This window comes from Geotrypetes seraphini, chromosome 5 (assembly GCF_902459505.1).
Source record: "Geotrypetes seraphini chromosome 5, aGeoSer1.1, whole genome shotgun sequence".
Lineage (NCBI taxonomy): Eukaryota > Metazoa > Chordata > Amphibia > Gymnophiona > Dermophiidae > Geotrypetes > Geotrypetes seraphini.
The window spans coordinates 77,312,352-77,336,402 of NC_047088.1; the positions used below are offsets into that span (position 1 = coordinate 77,312,352).

The 24,051-nt window shown below is 41.9% G+C and overlaps 1 protein-coding gene across 4 annotated transcripts in view; it reads left to right on the forward strand.

Annotated features, from left to right (window-relative positions):
- Positions 1–1,566: 1,566 nt before the first annotated feature.
- Positions 1,567–24,051, forward strand: part of LOC117361400 — a 54,230-nt gene continuing 31,745 nt past the window's right edge. The window contains exons 1-3 of one of the 4 annotated variants that reach the window (XM_033946657.1): positions 1,567–1,846; positions 16,868–16,978; positions 22,337–22,450. In XM_033946657.1, the coding sequence (XP_033802548.1) occupies positions 16,903–16,978; positions 22,337–22,450 (190 nt within the window). In that variant the 5' untranslated portion in view covers positions 1,567–1,846; positions 16,868–16,902. Of the gene's footprint in view, positions 1,847–16,388; positions 16,735–16,867; positions 16,979–17,154; positions 17,253–17,428; positions 17,611–22,336; positions 22,463–24,051 lie in introns of those variants that run through there. The other 3 variants (XM_033946658.1, XM_033946660.1, XM_033946659.1) reach the window with 3 other exon arrangements.

Sequence of the window (24,051 nt, forward strand, 5' to 3'; positions counted from 1 at the left end):
TCCTTCTTCTGTAAATCCAATATTTCTTTCTTTCTGCCCCTCCCCTTTTCTTTCTGTTTTTCTTTCTCTCTACCCCTACCCCCTCTTTATTTCTGTCTTTCTCTCCCCCTGCCTGCCTGTCTTCCTATTCTTCTCCCCCTGCCCCCCTACCCAAGCCATCGTGCAGATTTCTCCACTTCCCCAATTCTTTCTCTCTCCTTGTCCCCCCCAAACCACCACACCGATTTGTCCTTTCTTCGCCGAGCCAGACCTGGCACATACAAGCACCGGGCCCACAAGCATTCACCTCTGGCATCAATTCTAATGTCGGAGAGGAAGTTCCAAGCCAGCCTGGCAGCAATTGGCTGGCCCAGAACTTCCTCTCTGACGTCAGAATTGACGTCGGAGGTGAAGGCTTGTGGGTCCATGTACGCGACAGGCCTGGCTCGGGGAGGCAGGAAGAGCAAGATTGCAAAGGCAGCACGATCGATTCGTATTGCCTTTGCGATCTATTGGTCGATCACGATCTACCATTTGGGCCCCCCTGGCCTAGTTTTTAGTGCAGTAGACTGTAAAACCAAGGAACCTGGATTCAAATCCCATTTCCACTTTTTTTTTTTTTTTTAATTATGAGCCTTCCAGAAACAGAATAATACCTACTGTACCTAAACATATAAGATACCTGCAAGCCTGAAAGCTATTGAAGTGATGTACATTCAGGTATGGTAGGTATTTTTCTGTTCCTGGAAGGCTCACAATGACAAAAACAAAGAGTTAACGTGGGATGTGAACCCAGGTGCCTTGGTTTATAGTCCAGTGCCACTAACCACTAGACTTACTTTCTCCTCTGCATGAACATCTCTGTCTGGTCAATTTCTAAGAATGCTGCTATACAGTTGCCCATGTCCCTTCTCCCCTCGCCTGTTCAAAATTTGGATGTTTTGTTTTGTAAAATGGATGTTCATGCTGTGACATTTCCAGTACACGGACATCCATCTCACGTATTTTCGAACAAGTTGTATCCTGTTCGAAAATACATATGAGATGCACATCTGTTTGGGACATTCTGACTTGAATATCCTTTTGAAAATACCCCTCCTAATATGGTCTAGCACATAGACTTCATTGCATGCTAGAGAGTCTAAAATTAATGCATATTGTAGGAGGATGCTGGGGGGGGGGGGTTAGTTGGCATTGATTTTGTGATTTTTAACCAGGGAAAATGCTTGAAGTATCTGTATGTAAACCGCTATGTGCATGGTTGTAAAACTACAAAAAGGGAGTATACAGTCCCAATTCCTCCTCCTCCTCCCCCCCCCCCTTCTTTCATACGTGTAATAAAATATCACAGCTAAACACAGCCTCATGGTGAGAAAAAGATGAAAGAGAGATGTGCATGGGTAGGAAAGAAAGTGGTTGGAAAAAAAGGGATGGAAGGATACAAAAGGGAAATTTTGCAGCATGAAACAGGTCAGTAGGAGGAGTAAAAGGGAGGTGGTAAGAGGAAAGCAGAGAATTAAAAAAGGGAGAAGTGGAAGAGACAGAAGGCAGGAAATGGGAAATTTGCAAATGCTTATTTAGTTGTGACTCAGGGCTATGAGAGCTATACAAATATTGCTTCATAATGTGGCGTAATATAGGGGAAGGAAGGATTCAAATTTGAATAACTAAACACTCTTTCTGCAATAATCCCAAAGCTTCCTAAACTCTGCTTTTGTTGATCACTCAGCAGCAGTCATTCACAGGGATTCTTACTGTGAGACTCTATCCAGCTATGGATGTTTTCTAAGAAAACTGAGGGTCGGCTCCTCTGCACTTGCTTTTCCATACGGCTTGAGAGGCTTCTGTACTGTCCATGCTAAAAAAGGTAAGGAGAACTCTTGTTAATAGTAGATATAATACTGTATAATTCTTTTATATGTGTAATGTTACCATTATAATGTATTTCTAGTCTACATGCAAGAAAAAAAATATTAGGCAGAAATTCAAAGAACAGCAAAGAAAAAATAAATAAAAATAAAGCACCAACATCAGATGTTTACGTCAAATTAGGAAAACATTAACTCAACCATCCTTCAAATTGGACGACAATAATTTATGTTACTTGGGGGGAGGGGCAGGAATACTACTTATAACTACTACTACTTACCATTTCTATAGGGCTGCTAGATGTACGCAGCGCTGAATAATTATAGAAATATATAGTCATAAGCTATCCAAAGACGAACACAAGATGAACCTGTTGAGCTGGTGCAGTCCTAGAAGAGAGCTAAGTAATAACTTGTTTCTGTGCAATTCAAACCAGTGACCCCATAGCCTAATATCAGAATCTTAAAGTAAGCCTTTAATTGTGCTCTAACAGAGAAAAGCATTGTTACAGATATTTAGGAGCTGCAAATTCCATTCAAATATTCATGAATATCTGATGTATGGGATCAAGCACAAATACTGAATGGCAGCATTCAATTATAGTTATCATTAAGAGCTTGATTTACTTAGGGCTCCTTTTACTAAGGTGTGCTAGCATTTTTAGCTTAGGCTTTCCTCTGTGTTATGAAAGGTTATATAGGGGCAAACAAAGCATCTACATGTATGTCTACTGGTACTGTTTACCTAATGACTTTGCATCATTTTTTTAAAGGGAAAAATGTCCCTTTTGGAAAATGAGTCAGGAAAAGAATACATATGTGCATATCTGTCCCTGCTCTTTGTGCAGGTATTTTTCCGAGGAAAATCTACACACACGCACTTTTGGAAATCTAACTCCCTGTTTGAATCCTGGGTCCAGGAACAACTTCCCAATGTGTGGGCAAACTTTCCTTTCAGTAAAGCTACGCACTTAAGTTTACCAATTGATTGGGCTGGCCAGTTCCTAAATACCCATTTTGCTGCATAAACCCCATGTTTTCATGTGCAGCTATGGCTTTGAAATGTGCCCCTTTGGGAAAGACATTAAAGCGATCAATAGTTTCAAAGTAACACAATAATTTACAAGGTTTTGACTTTCCCCTTCATTTTCAGGCACAGGGATACAGCATGTTTGCAGCTATAAAGGTTTATTGGGCCTTCTACCTCTGTCATGCCCTCCTCCGCCCAATTTCCCAGTCGCAGTCAAAATCCCACCCAGCCCCACCTCATTCTTTTACTGAGCTGTAATTGTAATGTAATTTGAAACGTCCTTTCACATACAGATAAACTCTGCACCCAAGTTATATCCAGTGTAAGTGCAGTTTCTTTAGCACTCCGACGAAAGTCCCCTAGCTCTTAAAAGTTAGTCACAGATACATTGAGTTATCACTCACACCTTGTTTTTTGATCTTTATTTCTATAAGTCTGGAGGTAGTATTAAAAAAAAGAAAGTTTAGTAAATCTAACAATTTATATACTGGCTACAATTTGGACTGCTACGTGTTACCCTACCTTTTGTATTTTCCTGTGTTTCTCTCTTCTTTATATATATTTCAGTTCTCCCTTTTCCACTCATTTCAGTATGTCCTTTGGTCTTATTCATCCATTGTTTTAACTGATGATGGGTGTTTTTTTAAAATTTGTTTGTTATAATTTGTCCCCTTCTTGATTTTATTGTATAATTTTGATAAGGTGGTATAACAAATTTTTAATAAACTCGGAAACTTGGAAACATCAGCTTTACTTAATAGAAAAGGTTGAACAGGTGATGAATAAGATCAGTTATTTCAATCTCTTCTGGTTCCAGAAGCCAAGAGTCAGATGTGTGGGAGGGCTGAACTGACTTCCAAAGTCTCAAATGAGTCTTAATAAAAAAATAAAACAAAACAATACTGTGCATTATGAATGTTGTAGCCAATCTCTAAGAGGGAAATTCTATAATTAAAAGCTCCTATCGGCACCTAAACAAAAGGTGCCGGAATTGAGCCTCTGGATGTGCCTACTATAGGCATGGCTAATGCAAGATATGGCATTAGACGCTGTAAAGCACCTATTGTTCATAGGCATGATTCATAGCAAAGGTAGGTGCTGGAACTGTAGGTCTGGAAAATCCTGGCCTACATTTCCAGCACCTATCTTTCCCAGATTCTCTCAGCTGCTTCTTAGGCGGCCGCTAATATCGGCATTATTTAGAGAATCCGAGCCTAATTCAATAATGGCTCTGTAGACTACAGGGTAATTTTATAAGAGGGTATCTGGGTAAAGAGATTAAGAAGGTACCTATTCTTAGCTTGTTTTATAAAGATACATAGGCACAGATGCATCTTCTCAAAATACTAGGGAGAGGTATTGCCAGTAGGAAAAAGGAGGTATTGACTCTGGTGAGACCTCATTTGGAATATTGTGTACAATTCTGGAGACCACACTTTCAAAAAAGATATAAACAGAATGGAGTTTGTCCAGAGGACGGCAACTAAAATGGCTGATGATCTGCTTCATAAGGTGTATAGGGACAGACGTAAAGCTCTCAATATGCGTAATGAATGGTCTAGAATTTGGCAGCTAAGATTTAATGCTAAGAAATGTAGAGTGATGCACTTTGGCTGCAAAAAATATGAGAGTGGTACATTATAAGGGTGAAGTTCTTCTATGCAGAAAAGAAGAACAGGACTTGGAGGTGATCACGTGTGTTGCTCTTAAGGTGGCCAAACAGGTAGAAAGGTGATGGCAAAAATCAGATCGATGCTTGGGTGCATAGAGGAATGACTTGCTAGACAGCAAAAAGATGTATACAGAGTACAATTCTGGGGTTCAAAAAGGGACTGGATGACTTCCTGGAAGCGAAGGGGATAACAGGGTACAGATAGAGGTTTACCTTACAGGACATTGAGCGAATAGGGTATGGACATTTTTAGGTTAGGTAAGGAACACTTTCAGGCCATGGACCTGGAGGGCTGCCGCGGGAGCGGACTGCCAGGCACGATGGACCCCCTGGTCTGATCTGGCAGAGGCAATGCTTGTGTTCTTATGACTACATCTTCCAAAAGACATAAACAGGGCAAAGTCAGTCCAGAGCTCAATTACTTCATCATTAAGTATATGGGGTAGACTTAAAGACCTCAATATGTATACCCCGGAAAACAGCATGAGTGACATTTTTCTTTTGGTGATTGTGCACAGTGGTGGGCGGTTGACTAGTATAAGATGAATATTATAATAATAATAACAACTTTATTTTTCTACATCACCATAGTCGAAAGACTTCTAGGCGGTTTAAATTGAAGAAGGCTAGACAATCAGCGAATTACAGAGTGCAAGAGGTGAAAGGTTACATAAACAATAGGTAAAGGACAGCAAATTACATCAAGTTTGGCAAGGGGAAAATATCATTGAGAGTGAGGGGCATCTGTTTAGGAGATGAATTTGTCAAATAGAACGGTTTTTATTGATTTTCAGAATGCGCCGTAGGTCTGCCTGGCTCTATTAATGTAGTTTCCCAGCCAGGATTGCTGTCTGCTTGCTTGGAAACTAACGTGTCCTGTCCAAAAAGGATTTGTATTTGCAGTCTGTAATCTTTGGGTTTGCAAAGATGCTTTGGTTTCTGGTTGTTCGTGTGGTGTGGTGTAATGTGAAGTGGGGTAGCAGGTAGGAAGGTGCTAGTCCCCAGACCTGTTTGAAACAGGTACATGCAAACTTGAACCGTATTCGCGTTTCCATGGGTAACCAATGCAATTTTTTGTAGTAAGGGCTAATATGGTCATTTTTCCTCAATCCGAAGATCAAGCGAACTGCAGTGTTTGTAATGCGGTGGAGTTTTTTGTGCCAATAACAAGCAGATTGGCTTGAAGTCCTTTTGGACTGCTGTCGTCATATGTGATTATTTGAGGCTTTTTCTCCACCCGCATTTGTTAACTAATATCTCTTCAGGCCAGCCCACCCTTGGCTGGTAATATTTTTGGTGATTTTTTAAAATTATTTTGCTACCACTACGATTGTTATTGAGAGACATTTAAATACCTTGGTGGCATACAGGTACAGGAGGTGAACCTTTTTTCAACAGAAAAGAACCTCTGAAACAAGGGGGGCATAGGATGAAGACAAAAGGGATAATCTAAGGAAATGTGCTTCCAATGGAGGGGGTGAAGATGAAGGCTGTAAATGAATTCAGGAAAGCTTGGAGCAAGCACGTAGGATCTCTTAGGGAGAGGAAGAGACAGTAGATTCCCCCCCCCCTTTTTTTACAAAACTGCGCAAGAGGTTTTTAGCGCCAGCCAATGCTCTGCGCTGCTCCAATGCTCATAGGAACTCTATGACCGTAGGAGCAATGCAGAGTATTCGGTGCACCGGCTGGCGCTAAAAACCTCTTGCGCAGTTTTGTAAAAAGGAGGGGGGGGTTATATTCCAAATTTATAAACTGCTTTAATTCATAAGATAAAATTCTTCAGGCATTAACCGAAGGTAAGTTCCGAGTTATTCGCTGGTTTTAATCTAGATAAGTTGATAGCACTGCAGTTTTACTTGCACTTTGTGAAAGCTTCACTGATTTTGTATCACATTATAATTACGATTTTGTGCACTTCTGTAGGTCTGTGATGGTGCACAACAGGTCTTGAAATATAGCCTGGCTACAACAGGTTAAGCCTGGAGCATTGGTTCGCCAGAGCACCGTTAGCTTTAACTATTGCACTGACGCTACATATATAAAATAATATTATTATTAAATTTTCATGGTTTGATAATTTTTAGTACACTGCTGCTCACTTCTCTTGATTTTTATCTGGGGATTTTTGATCGGTATTAATTCCTAAAATGGCATGAATAGGCAGACCTGATAAGCCATGTGACTTTTTGTGCCATCTTTCTCTCTGTTTCTGTTAGGTTCATAACTGCTGCTCCATGCTGGATAATACCTCATGCTTTTATTTAGGATTTGTTGAAAACCAAGTATACAGCATCTAGCACATGTCCTCCATCTACTTCTTTAGTCATTTAATCCAAGAAATAAGTAACAATTGATTGGCTCAGGCTGCCTCATGTTGCAGCCATCTGGATTATGTATAGTTCACTGTCCTTCCCTTCAGCAGCAAATTCAGGGTAAGACTTGTAGTGTATTTTCCATTACCACTTTTGTGAAGAGAATATCTACCCTTTTCCAGTCCTGTGGACAGTGGCGCAGTAAGGGGGGCTGTGTGGGAGGAGGTGGTCCTAAGGGTGCAAAAGCACCCCTCCTCCTCTCCCACCCCCACCCCGCCCACCCATTCCTCGCGTTTCTCCTTGTGCGCTCCTTGCCTTCCCCTGGCATGAGGTTGCTGCCCGTGTCAGCATCAGCGCTCTCTATGACCTCATTTCTGGGACCCGTACCTAGGAAGGGATGCTGCTCACGCCGGAGAAGCTAAAAAAAGGTATGGGGCAAGGGAAGGGGGCGTGCATGCAACTGGAGGGCATGAGAAGGGTGCTACCACCCCAGGTGCCATTCACCCTTTCTACGCCACTGCCCATGGAGCTTCTTCTGCCTTCCAAATCTATTAAACACATCCTTTATAGAACCAGCCAGGATATCTCTGAGTTCTCTTAGTATCCTGGAAGATATCTCATCCAGCCCCATGCCTTTGTCCACTTCAGTTTAGGTAATTGTTGATATCTGAATTATCTGCTCCATTTTAACAAGCATTTTTTATGGCTATCTGTTGTCCTTGTCCAAGGTTTTTTATCTGAAGAAACTGAACAGAAATATTTGGCCAGGACTTACAATGGGTTGTCAAATGGTAAAGACAGTGTAAGTATGTTTTGCACAGATACATTTATTGTATCGTTTAAAACCAATGCTGTCACCATTTGACTTTCGTGCCATTGTACAAGCACTGATTTTGTCGCGGCTGGACTACTGCAATATCCTGTACCTGGGAATAACTAAGACCAGGTGCAGGGCACTGCAGGTGGTTCAGAATGCCGCAGCTAGATTGATAACTGGAACATCAAGATATGAGCATATTACTCCATATCTCCGACAATTGCATTGGCTGCCAGTTGTATTTAGAATTCAACACAAAGCAATTATGCTATGTCACCAATTTCTATATGGTACAATCCCTGAATTTTTTAAGAGTTTGATGTCTGGGTATCAACCTTTAAGATCATTGCGCTCCGAAAGTTCAGCATTGCTGAAAACGAAGGCTAATCCTAAATTTGTGGAAACGAATGCCATGACTTTTACATGTGCAGGAGTTAAGTGGTGGAAAATTTGAAACTGTAGAGATAGGAATCATTCAGGAAAATGTTAAAAATACAACTATTTGTAGATGCATTTCTTTGAGCAATTGACCTTATGTAAGGACTGAATCTGTCTGTTTTGGTTCTTATTTTGTTCTGATCTTTTATAATGTTTTATGTATGTAACATTTTGTAAACCGTTTTTGGAAAACACGGTATAGAAATTTTAAAAATAAATAAATAAATCTCCACACATTGGTCCTTGTCAACCTTTAGTCTTACAATTCCATAGCTACCCTTCATCTTTATCCTGACATACCTCACCTTCTCATGTTACATCTTTATCAATCATTATTTCATCCTTGCTTTTGCTCTATAATTTCTTCTTTTGCCTCTTTCCGCATTATCAGGTATAATTTTCTGTGTTCCACTTGTTGAGATCCTTTGTTTTGTTTTCCTTTGCCTCTTGCTTTTATTTTTCTTGCATCCTGATCTGTTTCCATGATTATAGCTTATTTTAATTTAGGTCACTGTTCCTCCACTTCCGTATTTCCTCACACCTTACTAGTTCCTCCCGGTGCTTCCCCATTTTGCCAAAGTCAGCATTTTTTTTTAAATTCATGACTGAGCTTGGCGTGTCCAGTTTCTTCCTGAGTGTTTGTATCAAACCAAGCTATCTAATAATTGCTGATACTTAGTTGGCCACCAACCCTGATATTAAACATAAGTTGGGAATTTCTGGGGGTGTGGTTTTTGTAAAGCTAGAATGAAGCTGAAAGAGTAGAAGCAGAGAGTACAATAGCATGTTTAGACCTGCCTCAGGTGTAACTTTATATAAGAGAACATTAATGCAACTGGGGCTGCTTCAAGATGCCTATTTCATTAAGGTACTGTGAGAGCGTCTATAGGACGCTGCCACTTCCCCTCAGGATACTCCCTCACAGTGTCAGAGCCACCTTAAAGTCTATACTTTTCAAAGGGGAAGTAACACGGGAGTGGTGCAGCTGCGAAGACAGGAGCTAGGAAATATATAAAAGCTTAGGTCCAGCTAACCTAAGGAAGCCTAGGGGGAAGGAGTGAAGGCTCACTGCATATGCCTCCACTCAGTGGCATAGTAAGGGGGGGGGTGGTCTGCCCCTGTCTCCATCTTGGTAAGGGCGCAAGCACCCATTCCCCTCTCTGTCACCACGCTCCTTCCTGCCCCCCTCCCCCCCTCCCCACTGCCACGGGTGTGCACCACTTCCATTCCCCTGTACCTCTGTAATGTTCCTGGTGCAAGCAGCAACCCCCAATCTCCTGTCGCACCAGCATCATCTCTTCCTCTAGGAAGTAGCATCAGAGGAAAATCTGACGCTGGCACGACAGCAGTTTGGGGGTTGCAGTTCATGCCAGGAACGTTACAGAAGTACGGGGCAAGGGAAGCAGCGCACACATGGCAGGAGGGGCCAGGGAAGGAGCATGTGGAGGTAGGGGGATAGAGAGGACGGTAGGGGTGGGGTGCCACCGCCCCGGGCGCCTCTCACCCTCGCTGCACCACTGCCTCCACTATGTACTCTTTGAACTAGAACCACAACAGTCAGGTAGGCCCAGTTTAACTGGAACATTGTAGTTAGGGTTATCATATTGGTGAAGCCAAAAAAGAGGACACTTGGCCCTGCCCCTTTCCTTGGTGGTTGCTGGCTGTGGGCAGTCAGGGCTGTAACAAGATATAAGTGCACCCTGTATGACTTGGCTTCCATGGTGCACACCATCCTTTTTTACGCAGCCACCCCCCTCCCCCCAATGATATATCAGACTTTCAGTTGTGAGTTTTGTACTTCATTCAAAATTAAAAATACAATTATTTTTTTCTACCTTTGTTGTCTAGTTTAATTGCTCTAATTATTTTGATCCCAATCTCTGCTTTCTGCTTTCCTCTGTCTTCTCTTAACTCTCATGCCAGCTTTTGATGTCCATTTATCATTTTTCTTTTGCCTCCTGTCTTCTTCATCTCCTCCACTACTACATTTATCTCTAACATTGGGGGGGGGGGGGGTTCCTCTCAGCTTTTTTCAATTTATTTTTCTCCATCACTTCATTCATTCTTGATATATAGTCTTCAATTTCCCACTTTTTACTGTTTGCCTTTAACTTTCTACCTCTTTTCTCTTATAACACATCTCTCTTTCCCCTTCCTCTTATTCCACAGTCTTTCACTAACTCTATCTTCTACCCCCTTCCATCCAGAATGTCCTTCCTCTCTCACTTCGCACTTCTCTCACTTGGTTCTCTCCATACTTTCATCCAGCATCTCCCCTCTATCCCCACTCTTCCATCCAATATCTCTCTATGTCTTTTCCATCCAGCATGTCCCCCCCCCTTTTTTTTTTCTTCATCCTTCCATTTAGTGTGTCCCTCCATCATTCCAGCAAGTGTCTCCCCTCTCTCTCCAATCCTTTCATCCAGCATCTCTCTGCCCCTTTTCTCTCCTCTTCCTTCCATTTAACATCCCCTTCCCTCTCCCTCATCCTTTCATCCAGTATCTCCCTTCTCTCCCCATCTCTCCCTTCTATCCCTTTTCCATTCAAGGTCCCCTTTTTCTTTTCCCACCCTTCCATTTAGCATGGCCCCTCTCTCTCCCCCATCCAGCTACTCCCCTCTCTCTTTTCCATCCAGCGTCTCCTTTTTCTCTCCTCATCCTTCCATTTAGCATGACCTCCTCTCTCTCCTCCCTTATCCTTCCATCCACTGTCTCCCTTTTTTCCCTACCCTTCCTGTTCCCCTGCCTAGATTACCTTGGCTTCGGTTCCCTCCTGCTGCTGCTTCCTATGTGGGACTGCTCTGGTGAGGCATGTGCTGTTGTCTGTGCCAGTCTTTTGCCCCCTCTGACATCAGTTCCTGTTCTGGGGCAGAGGACCAGTACAGCCAACATTCACAGCACGTGCCTCAGCAGAGCAGCCTCATGTGCATTTCTTCTTGCCATCTGCCAAAAACTGGACAAAAAGAGAAAAATAAAAAAGCCAACTGGATGCCTGACCAAACCCTCAAAAAGAGAACATGTCTAGGGAAACCCAGACATATGGTAACCCTACTTGTAGTTTTTCATATTTGATCCAGCCTAATGCAGGCTGGCTGGTGAAGTGCAAAGGACTGTACTGATAACTCTGGGAAGCCAGATCAGAGCCAAGAGAAGGTATTGCCTTATCAAGGGACTATAGTGCCTGCAGTGGTCTAGTTTTGCATTGATTAGTCCATCATCTGTAAACCGAAAAGGACCCCTCGTCCTAACAATCTTAATAAATGTTAATTTTGGTCACCTTAGCCTGCTGCATGGTGTCCTTTTGGTCTGGACCCTGAGCCTGCCCTCGCTGACACTATCAAAGATACATATATTGCCTTTGTAAAATAGGCATACAATGGATGCTTTTTTAAACTAAACCTTAGGCTTATATACTGCATCTTCTCTATAAACAATAGAGCTCGGCATGGTTTACAAAGATTAGCAAAGAGAACAAATACAATATGATTTTTGAATTGTAAGCTTGCTAAAATATCAAGCCCAAAGTGTCCCTGAGTAGTTGAACTTATCCAAAGACATGATAAGAAACGGGCTTTTGAACATACTGCTGCCATTTCATGAAAGAATGGATGGGTGCAGTGGCATACCAAGGGGGGGGCGGGGGGGGGGTGTTCTGCCCCAAGTGCAAGGCCCGAGGGGTGTTCAGCTGGCCAGGGAATAGGCTGCCGCCGGGGAAAGAAAGAAGCCAGCGCCGAATTCTCCCTCCCTGCTGCTTCTCTTCCCCAAGCCGAGCAACTCTAGCCGTCCGACGTCAATTCTGCCTGGCTGGCCCGGAACATCCTCTCCGACGTTAGAATTTATTTCGGGCAGCCAGAGTTGGTTGGCCTGCGGGAAAAGAAGGAGGGCGAATTCGGCGCCGGCCTGTTTCCGATGGACAGTGGCAGCCTTTCCCCGACGGTGGTGGCAGCATGGTGGTGGTAGCGGCGGTGGCATGGGGAGGGAAGGGGGGGGGAGCCAGGGAGCCAGAAAGAAAGCAAGGGGGGGGGACAGGGATCCGGAAAGAAAGAAAGAAAGGGGGCAGGGTGAAAGAAAGAAAGAAAAAAAAATGGGGCATGGGGAAAGAGAGAGAAAGACAGACATAGAGAAAGAAAGTGGGCATGGAGAGAGAAAGAAAGAAGGGGGCAGGGTGAAAGAAAGAAATGGGGCACAGAGAGAGAGAGAAAGACAGACATACAGAAAGAAAGGGGGCATGGAGAGAGAAAGAAAGAAGGGGACAGGATGAAACAAAGAAAAGTTGGGGGAGTGAATGAAGTCTGGAGGAGAGGAAGCATGCAGGAGGCTGAAAGAAGGGAAGAAATATTGGATGCACAGTCAGAAGAATAAAGTGCAACCAGAGACTGATGAATTACCAATAATTTTATTTTCAATTTAGTGATCAAAATGTGTCTGTTTTGAGAATTTATATATGCTGTCTATATTTTGCACTATGGGCCCCTTTTACTAAACTGTAATAGCAGTTTTTAGCACAGGGAGCGTCGAGAGCAGCGTGGGGCATTCAGCGCAGCTCCCTGCGCTAAAAAACGCTATCGTGGTTTAATAAAAATGGAGGGGGTATATTTGTCTATTTTTGTATAGTTGTTACTGAGGTGACATTGCATAAAGTCATCTGCCTTGACCTCTTTGAAAACCACGGAATATAAATGATAATTAACATTTTCTCTGCGTACAATGTGCTTTGTGTTTTAAAAATTTTATTGTTGGTAGATCATTTTGACTTGGCCACGAAGGTAACGGGGAGGGAGGGAGGGGAGCTGCTGAAAGACATCTAGTAATCCTTGCAGGCTTGACTGCAGGGAATTATTTTTGTAAAATCATGTTTTGTTATGTGACTGGCATTATTTAGACTTTAATTTCTATGAATGAATAGAATGAAAATGATATAAAATTACTTGCTTGTTTTTATGTGCGTGCGCTGAAGGAAAGTGGAGAGAGAGTGGGCTGAGGACGCTGAAGGGAAATGGTGAAGAGAGAGTGGGGTGAAGACGCTGATTTATAAATTGACAATTGTACAGAATATTGTTTCTTTTTATACTTTAATATAATAAGTTCAATATAAAACAATTCAAGGCTTGTGTGGATGGAATTAGGTGGTTTGTGGGGATGAAGACTGAGCTTACGGGGATTAGTCCAATAAAATGGTATTTTCATATTTCTCATTATTTGTTTTATTTTTATTTGTTAATTTGTAAAGTGGTGATTGTTATGTATCAATTTTTCAAATTTACATCTACTGTCTTTATATTTTGCACAGTATTAGAGGACATGTATTACTGTTGTTGTGGTGTTGCATTGTATGCAGAGTCTGGTTTCTTGGCAGTTCAGTTTAACTTTTGTCTACATATTTCTATTTTTATTTTGTGATTATTCCATATTAGGCAAAGGTGTATCTGTCTGTGTGTATGAAAGGGACATGGCTTTCTGATAGCATCGACTGTAGTGGATCAATTGACTGTGCAGGATCTGGTTTGTTTAGTTTTACAATGTATGTGTTGGTGTTCTAGTGCTCACTGCAGTGTTTAAGATGCTGCCTTTTCCTAGGTACACTCTTGTTGTGCGATATATAGATTGTTACTAAAAATCATATTTTTCATATAGATGGGGGGGTGTCAAAAAATGATGGGCCCCGGGTGTCACATATGCTAGGTACGCCACTGGATGGGTGATGTGACTTTATATGTTTTACCTATGATAGATGTATACCTAGTGTGTGCAAATATTTGTGCAGAACGTATGAGCCATAAGCCTGATATGCAGCCCATGGTGATAAGGGACTTGTAAGGCATTCATAGCCGCATGCAGAACTATTCTTGGATATTAATGCTAGGGCATATCTGATCTCTGGCATTGCATTATTAGTGGCCCATGATTTCCTCTTGGGGAATGAGAGTACCAAGGTCTAGATCAGGGGTAGGGAACTCCGGTCCTCGAGGGCCGTATTCCAGTCGGGTTTTCAGGATTTCCCCAATGAATATGCATGAGATCTATTTGCATGCACTGCTTTCAATGCATATTTATTGGGGAAATCCTAAAAACCCGACTGGAATACGGCTCTCGAGGACTGGAGTTCCCTACCCCTGGTCTAGATGAAGTTCCTCAAGGGATTACGGTAGTCTGGTCAGGCCAGTGTCTGTCGGGTGGGGGGAGGGGGAGGAATATTTAATGTATGGGAGAGTGAACCATCAAGAAAAATTGACATCAAAAGTTAACAGTGTGTTATGGTTTTGAGTGACAGACGATGACACTGGGGGAAGGAGAATAGGATAGATAAAAATGTGTTGCTAGGGAAGAGGTCTCCCATGCTTCCTGCCATTGACTCAAAAGAGAAGGAAAGAGTGAAAGAGCTCAAGGGTGAAGCCATGGAGACCCCGTGAGTTCTGCAGGACAAGAGTGCCTGCAGTGAGACTGGAGGCGTGTAAGAGAAACCACATGCTCTGGACGGGAGGATGGACAGGCAGAATTGGATCTGGCAGCTGGCAAAAATGCCCAGTTGGACCATGGTATGATTAATACTTTTTCGGGCTGTGTTTTTTGGATTCTGATCTGAAGAAGATTCAGTCAGGATGCAGCCTTCACTGGAGTTGCTGATTGGGATGGGGTAGGAGGGAGGGAGAGAACCAAACCAAACTGCTGCAAATAGTCCATTTTTAACAACTATTCATGGTTGAAAAATCAATCTTATTCTCATCCCCAATAAAAATACATTTCTTTTTGGCCTCTGTCATATGAATTTACTGCAAGTTTTGGTCAGTAACGAGTTCCAGTTTGAATTATACCTGTGGAGTCCGAGTGATTGTTTAAGTGAGAACTTTATTTAAATCCCTTTAATCCAGTGGTCTCAAACTCAAACCCTTTGCAGGGCCACATTTTGGATTTGTAGGTACAGTACTTGGAGGGCCTCAGAAAAAAATAGTTAATATCTTATTAAAGAAATGACAATTTTGCATGAGGTAAAATTCTTTATAGTTTATAAATCTTTCCTTTTGGCTAAGTCTTAATAATAATATTGTAATTTACAGCTAAAGAGATATATGATCAAGAAACTGTGTTATTTTACTTTTGTGATTATGATAAACATACTGAGGGCCTCAAAATAGTACCTGACTTATTCCAGTAGGCTGTAGGATTAAAGCAGACCACTGCTTTAATCCTACAGCCTACTGGAATAAGTCAGGTCCCAGCCTGCACCCAGTTTGAAATTCAGGTCTAGGTAACCACCCCAAAGAGCTAGTTGGTGCCCAGAGATTTTGGTAAGCAGAACTAGGGTTACATGTAAGTAAGTGGCATGAGCTCTTACAAAATGATCATTAGCGGAATAGTATGTACCATGCTTTGATGGTGCATGTTTGCCAGTGAGTTTGTGCATAAACAGGGTGGGTGGAACATGGGTGGATACACATATATGTATGTATATGCACAGATGAGAAAATACTTTAATTTACGTGCACACATGCTAACATTTAGGCACAGGCTGTAGGGCTAGTGTAAGTGATTGATCCTTAATATACATTTCTTGGGCTACTTGCACTAGTATTCTATAAAGAAAAGTATGTACCCACGTTGGGGGTTGTTTGTTTTTTTGGTAGGGGTGGTTCTTTTTTCCTTTTTCTTTATTGATTTTTCTATTGTATATAGGCAGTTTCAGTCAACAGTAATACCAAACAAAAAAAAAATTGTCACAAATTAACTTATCACCAACCAAGCATTTTGAAATGATTTATAATGTTTTATCTTTCCTTTGGCATTTCATTTGTAAGGCTATCATTCCTTGCAACACAAATAATTTCTATGTAACCAAACCTGAACATTAAGAAACTCTTGTGAACATAAATGGCACTGGTTATGGTTCCTTGTTTTTATTCTAACTAGAGGGTGTGAGATGGCTCTGTTTTGTTGGTGAGAGATTGAGTGCTTTTTCAGTTTTAACTACACAGAGGAGTATTTTTCACATTTTTTTTTGTGTGGGGGGTCTCCTAATTTGTGGAAGGTCTGTTTTCTCTTCCGCCCCCCCCCCCCAATTGCCCGTGCCTAAAACAGACATATCAAACTCTGGTCCGCGGACCCCAACTATCTTAATAAAAACTTTGGCCCGCAACTTACCCTATGTTTTAGATTTCGACCCCTTATGTGATTGAGTATGACACCCCTGGCCTAGAAGGAGGAGGTCTTTTCTCCTTGCACTGCCAACACCTTTTTTTTGATACATTTTTAGCTACTAAAGGAAATCTGTGGTTTCAGCCCTCATAGCTTTTTACCACTGATGCAGCCTAAAGGGCAAAACGTGGCCACATCGGGTTTATAATTAATAAATTGACTGCATATAAATCTGTTGGTTTGCTGTTGGGTTTGTAGCAGTCTTGGTTTGTTCAAATGATTTAAATTGCCAGGTTTTTTTAATTGCTTTGAATATTAACCCCATATGTAATAGACCAATATTTAACTGACAGTTGTCACTAACTGGGTATGTTCCTAGATAAAGTTAAGACTGCAAGAGACGTTCCTAATTTTATCCATGTGTTTATACCAACTGGCATCCAGATAACTTCCAGCAGCCAAGCAGTACCTGAATATTCAATATCAGGGTCCGTATTAAGCACGACTTTGAATATCCAAGTCAAATTTAGCCAGTGGTGATCTTATGTGTGTCAGTTTGTATATTGTAAATATCTTGACAGGGCAAAAAACATTTACATTCAGTTCTAATTTATATTCCAGATTTCCTTTTTTGTAAATTGAGCAATTTAACCATCATGGAGTCAAAGAAAACAGCTGGACCCTCTCAAGATTCATTAGGATTCCTGTCTATATCTACTGGGAGAATCACTGGTATGTACTATTATTGACACTTTTACTGTATAATGCATTATCTAATTTTTAGTCACCTGTGTCTGGTGTGTGTCAACAAATTGAATATATCCATCATATTTTTAGTTCAGAGAACTTCTTTAAAAAAAAAAAAAAAAGGCTCAATAGCTGAGCCTATACTGGAGACAAAGGTCAAATTTCCAGATCTTTTTGTGCTCCTTGGGGTGCTATACTTATAGGATCCCAGATTGAAGAAAATCCAGTTATCACTCACCAGCAAAATATGGTGATTAAGGTAAAGTCCCGACATCCCCTTTGCCTTTTTCCCAGTTGGTTAACATATGCAGCTGCAGAAAGGGCTTTAGAGCTCTAGGTGGAAAAGGAAACTTGGTGTGGACTCCCCTGGATGGTGAGGAATTGTTCCTAGCCTGCAGAGTCTGGGAAAAAGGGTTGAAGGACTCCAGCAACCAGGAAGGGGGAAAGGCAGGGACAAACTAGGAAAAAGAAAAAAAACATAGCCCAGAGCCAGAGAGAAGAGGGTGGAGAGGAGTCCCTCCTGGGCTTTGCAAAAGGCCAGCCTGAGGAAATGGGCTATCAATCCCAGGACAAGGAGGACCCAAGGCTGAGCTGGGAAGCTGTGAATCTGAAACTGAGTAATTAAACCTTTCCTTCTTATGTTTATTTAAAATATTTATTATACTGCCTTTCTGTAGGTTAAAGCAGTATATATACTACAAATATTTTAAAAGTATGAAAAGAACTCCATAAAATCCAACAAGTAAAGTTTTTGAACTTCTTTTTGTTCTTGGCTGAAGGGCACCATGGACAACACTGCATGGGTGGTTGCTGCCTAAAAAAAAACCCTGCTGGAGGAACTTGGACTGAGAAACAGGGTTATATTGATTTTTTTTTTTCTGAGAATGGTTTGCTAATAGTGAAGTAAACCACAAATTATTGTTCTTTGTTTTGTGGGACTAGAACAAAGCCAAGGAACTTGAGAGGGAAATAATAATAATAACAGTTTATATACCGCAATACCGTTAAGTTCTATGCGGTTTACAAAAGATTATTGGAGTACAAGTTGAGTTGACGTACAAGTTGAATTACCTTAAGGGATGTGGGGAACAATGGGGAGAAAGGGCAAGGGAGGGGAAAGAGGGAAGTGGGTTAACTGTCTAGGTATTTCAGGAATAGGTGGGTTTTGAGGCGTTTCCTGAATACCTCATAAGTGGTGGGCAATAGGAGTTGTTCTAGGTCTTTACCCCATAGAGCAGCCTGATGTGAAGAACCAAGGGAGTATGGAAAATTAAACTTGTTAAGACTTGTGAACCTCCACTGGGGCTCAGATTCCGAATAAAACTTGGGATAAGAGTACTGCAGGGTGGACTAATCCCCTGGGGGTACAAAGCTGTTTTCTTTTTATTGTCTATTGGACTGAGAACGAGAGAAAAGCAATTTCTGTTACTTGGGATATAAAGCCACTGGAAAGAACCTGGCAGCAGGCTTACTGCTTTGCTGGATGACCTAAAAGCCATCCGGACCCCCTGGACATGTCCTGAAAAGAAGACATGTCCGGGGAAATCCAGACATCTGGTAACCCTATTTATACCCAAAGGGGTGTGATTGGGAAAGAAGGGCAGATGTTAAATACTTAGGTGAGGGACGAGAAGTTATAGCCAGCAGAGCTGTTCATATGCTGCTGTCATGTCAGCCTCTCCCCTCCTCATATGCTTGGTTTTTTATAGCAATGCATGGAGAGTGCTACTGGCTACAGTAAGTCGGGAAGTAGCCTGTTATAGCTGCTGGAGTACCTCTTCAGGTGGCGGGGTATGGGGATTCCCACCAGTTCAGGTATTTACTGTTTCATGGGGTTCACTGGAATTGTGTGCTCATTCACTTTAGGCTCAGGCCTACCCAAAATAGTATGTTCTATTGAGGATGATGCCTTGAGCTGTCCTTGGGGAAGGAGGGGAGGGAATGCATGGCTATAGGTTCTCCTTGGATATCAGCCGGTCGATGTTCAGTACTATTTAACTGGCCAGAAACGGCATCGACCAGTTAAATAATGCTTAACCAGCTAAATCTGAATACTCAGCATCAGATAACCGGTTATCTCTGCTGAATATTCATGGTTAGCAGCTAAAAGTTAATTGTCTATAACACATGATAACTCGCAATTTTCAGCGCTGACCAGCCAAGTTTAGTGGCCAAATCGGGCTGCGCAAATGACACTCCTATCTTTGACCACTATAAACTTAACTGACTAGCTCTCAATATTGACTTAGCCAGTTAAGTTTACTTTGGCCAGAAATAAACTGGCTATTCAATGCAGGTCACCAGAAATGGCCTGGCATTGGATATCCATGGTCACTGTGGGAGTGAGCCAGCCTGCCTCCCATGATCTGAATATCTACTGACAGATGCCTATAAGCCAGGTACGCATTCATAAAAAGATTGGTCTACATCTAACATTTATGTAGACAAAATCTGTATATTATCCCTCAAATATTCAGCAGTACTTAGCTGACTATCTACCGAATAGCCAGTTCACCAGATTAGCTGATGACTGGCTATGTTGAGTGACATAATCGGCTAAGGCATGTCTGTCTTTGGCCACTAAGCTTTAGTTCACCAGCTGATGAATATCAGCTTGGAAGGCTAAGTCCCAGATATTCAATTCTTGTGGCCATATCTGGCCCCAGCATTAAATATCTGAGATTGCTGCGAATTGTAGGAGGTAGCCCTAAATTTCTAGTATTTTTTTAGAGTTTCCTGTTCTTTTCTGCTCTATCACTTTCATGTATTTCCTTGGTTTCTCTCTCTTTCTTCTAGCTCTTTCCATCTGTCCAGTGGGTGGATGCCCGCTAATGGTTTAGTGGGTGAAATGTGGTTGTGGCCTCAGTTCCTAAACATGTGTTGAAAAGTTATGGAGAACAATAAAGCACAGATATGTATTCTGTTGATACAGAAGCTGGTTTATTACATCTTTATTTGATCCAATACAAACAGGTGGAGGGGCATAATCAAAAGAAACGTCTAAGTCCGTTTTGGGCCTAAGTCACAAGTCGGCAAAAATTGGACACGGGAAAAGGTCCATTTTTTAACAATACATCCAACATATTTTTTTTTTCCAAAAATCATCCAACTGTACGTCCAGCCTTCTGATCGCCCAGACCGCTAAGTTGTCCATCTTTATACCACATTTTCATCCAAAAATTCATCCAAGTCACAAACACCTAGAAAAATACCTTTTGGGCATGGGAGGGGCCAGAACTGGACACCCAGATATGCACTAGAGTAGTGGGGTACCTTACAGGGCCCTGCTGTGAACTTCACAAAAAGGGTCCCACATAAACATCTCACTACAGCTCCCTTATAGGTCATGGTGAGCCCCCCCAAAACACCCCCAGAATCTACTAGACCCACCTATCTACCACCCCAATAGCCCTTATGGCTGCATGAGCCACTTATACGACAGTACAAAAGGGTTATGGGGGATGCACATGTTTCACCATAAATGCAGTGATTAGTCTGGCTTATGAGCCTGGGTCCTCCTCTCCATGGTTCACTAATCCACCCCCAAGACCACTTAAGCCACCTCTGCGCAGCTCTACTAGGCTTTCCTATGCCAGGCTGCCAGGTGGCGATGTTCTGGAGGCAGATATGTAAAGTTGTTATTATGATTTTTATGGAGGTGAGGGGGTGGAATCAGTGATCACTGGGGCAGTGTGTGAGGGTCTGTACTTGTGTCTGCATTGCTTATCTGATCACTTTGGATACCTTCTTGTGACTTAGACCTGGTTTTAGATGGCCTAAGTCACAATGTCCAGGTTCCGTCTAGGCAGTATTGTAAAACTTTTGGTTATACATACAGTATGACTAAGTCTAGGACGGCCCATGGCCCGCCCAAATCCCACCCTCGACACTCCTCCTGACACACCCCTTTTAGCTCTGGTCGTTCAGCAGCACTGTGAAGGCCTAAGTAGTTTTTAAATACGTCTAAAACCCGGTTCGATTATCGGCACTTGGACGACCTGTCTCACTGATCATTTAAGTGCCGATTTAGTCTGGTTTTTAGACGTATTTCCATTTCATTTATGAGCCCCATAACCTCTGGGTCCACCCTGACTTTGCCAGTTAAGTGCAAAAGAACACCGAGCGATTGACCCTCTTAAACCATGCTGAATACTGACACCTAAATAAAACCAACGGGCTTTGGTGCCATTTTTATTTCAAAGCAAATGGAAATTTCTGTGAAAGAGGGTTCTCAAGGTTAGCAACATAGGGTGATTGACTACCTATATACTCACACCGTAGCCAAATTAGTTCCTCAGATCTTGTTTAACTGTATAAACAACTCGCCTTGAGTTTAACCTCCCATCTGTTTATCCCAATGGACTCTGTACCACCTATCTTGTCCCTATATTATAACTATACATGGACCTTTGGCTATAGGATAAGCTGTATTGTAGAAAAATATTAGTATCATATCTATGTTATTTGAATGTGTACTTATGAGGTGTTTCTTAAATATTATGTTGACATTGTATTATATCTCTCTGTTTCATGGTAGTTTGCTGATTTTGAGTTTACCTCACTCATATTTTTTTTTTATATTTGGTCTTTTTACTACTGTTATGCTGTTAACAAAATTGTAAGTTCTATGTTGAATTGTACTTCCTGTACACTGCCTTGCGCGAATTTCTTCATAAATGAAGTTAATAAATCCCAGTAAAAAAATAAACATGCTTTTCTCTTCTACCCAGCATACCTGATAAGAGGGCACACCTTTATCAAACCAAAGCCAACTATTCATTTGTATGAAAGATAATTTTGTTCATGTAGAAAAATGTTTCCAGTGTTCGACTCTCTACCTTCTAAAAATGCTATTTTGTAATGCATTGCTAGTACAAAATTACTTTGGGCTCCTTTTACAAAGGTGTGTTAGGGCCTTAATGCACGGAATATCGCACGCTAGCCGCTACCGCCTCCTTTTAAGCAGACGGTAATTTTTCAGCTAGTGCGCACTATAGTACGCGCTAATCTTGTGCGTGTGCTAAAAATGCTAGCGCACCTTAGTAAAAGGAGCCCTGTATCTCCTTTTTCCTTCGGAAATATTAACATGTCCCCACTCCTATTTACGGAGGCCTTAAAAGTGCTATTCTAATTTAGCAGGCTTCCAAATAATTTACAGTATTATAGAGCCTAAACTATTTTTTATTTCAGAGAACGCACCTGAATGTCAAAGGTGAGGCAATGCAGATTGTGGAAGGACTCGTGTCTTCACCTGAACCAACCCTTGCCACCCATTAAAATTACTTGAACTCTTATTCAATATCCATTTTTTTAAATTATTTTTTTGTGATTTTCTGTTTTCAGGTTCCTTTTTGCTGGCTCTTAATTTCTACACCTCTAACAGGACAGTGCCTTTGATACCCAGCCTTGCACTGGGGATCCTGCTGCTTATTCTTGCCGCTCTCTTGGCATACGCAGGTAAAGAACGTTGTAAGTACTTGACTTGTATAGAATTGTGACTATTTTGTTTTAAGACAGGGGTGCCCAAACTTGGCCCACAAGGCCTCCAATCCAGTCAAGCTTTCAAGCTATCCACAATGAGTATGAATGAGATATATTTGCATTCAATGAAGGCAGTGAGGCCTGGATTCTCTACAGGGCACTGATATCGGCGGCCGCTGATTGCATGTCAATCACATGACGGCGCCCTATAGAGAATTGCGCCTCCATGAAAGATAGGCGCCAGAAATGTAGGCCAGGATATTACGGGCCTACCTTTCTTGTGCCTATCTATGCCATGAATTATGCCTATATAGGCACTTAAGTCCACCTAACACCACTTCCGGCATTAGCAATGCCCATAGTGGCATTGAATGACCTAAAGCAGTGGTAGGCAATTCTGGTCCTCAAGAGCCGGAGCCAGGTCAGGTTTTCAGGATACCCACAATGAATATGTACGAGATGGATTTGCATGCACTGCCTCCTTAAGATGCAAATCTATCTCATGCATATTTATTGTGGATATCCTGAAAACCTGACCTGGCTCTGGCTCTCGAGGACCGGAATTGCCTACCCCTGACCTAAAGCTCCTACTTAGGCATATTATTTAAGCATTGGTAGGCACTTTTAACGGTGCCTTTTTTACTGTTTAAAATGGTGTTTGTTTCTTGACCTAGGTGTCGTTTCTAGATTTTCCCCTGGAATGTGTATAGATTTCATGCATATACATTACATAGAAACATAGAATATGACGGCAGAAAAGGGCTATAGCCCATCAAGTCTGCCCACTCTAATGACCCACCCCCCCTGACTTTACTCCCTTAGAGATCCCACGTGAATGTCCCATTTTCTCTTAAAATCTGACACGCTGCTGGCCTCAATCACCTGCAGAGGTAGACTGTTCCAATGTGGAAATACTAAAAATTCAACTGGGTTGTACCCTTTCAGGACTGCATTATGGTACCCCTATTTGTATTTTTTTTGGGTAACTAATATTATGTGTAAGCTATTTGCTATTCAGAAGCATTTATCCTATTAGTAGGCACTGCTGAGGGTTCGATGTGCAAAAGCTTACAGTGGATGTAAGACTGGTTGTAGCCAGTCTCACTTGCAAAGTAGTTCAGCCTCCGATGCAGTTACAGTTACTTTATTTGATATTAACACAAAAAAGTTAAGCCCAAGCGGTTTACAACAATAAAAGCAAGGGTGACATTTCAAAAGTCAATAAGCACAAACAAGATAAAACCACCAAAAAGAAAACAAACAGACACACATTGACTAGAGTGGAAAGGACGATTTACAATATATTATAGGGAAAAAACAGGAAGGAAAACAACAAAAGGTAAGGGGAAAAATAAGTGTTCTCGGGGGCTTTTACCAATCACGGTAGCAGCCATCGAGAATCCTATGCAAATGCAATACGAGGAGCGCATTAGTATTAAAATGAGCACTCTGTGTAATGCAAAGCAAGGAATGTCCATCTTTCAGGGGTCAGATTTTTCTAGCAGGTCTGGAGCTGTCGGAAGCTTGAATTGGAGCTGTTTGTGCCACAACCCCAATCCCAAGGTTTTCAAGGTTTC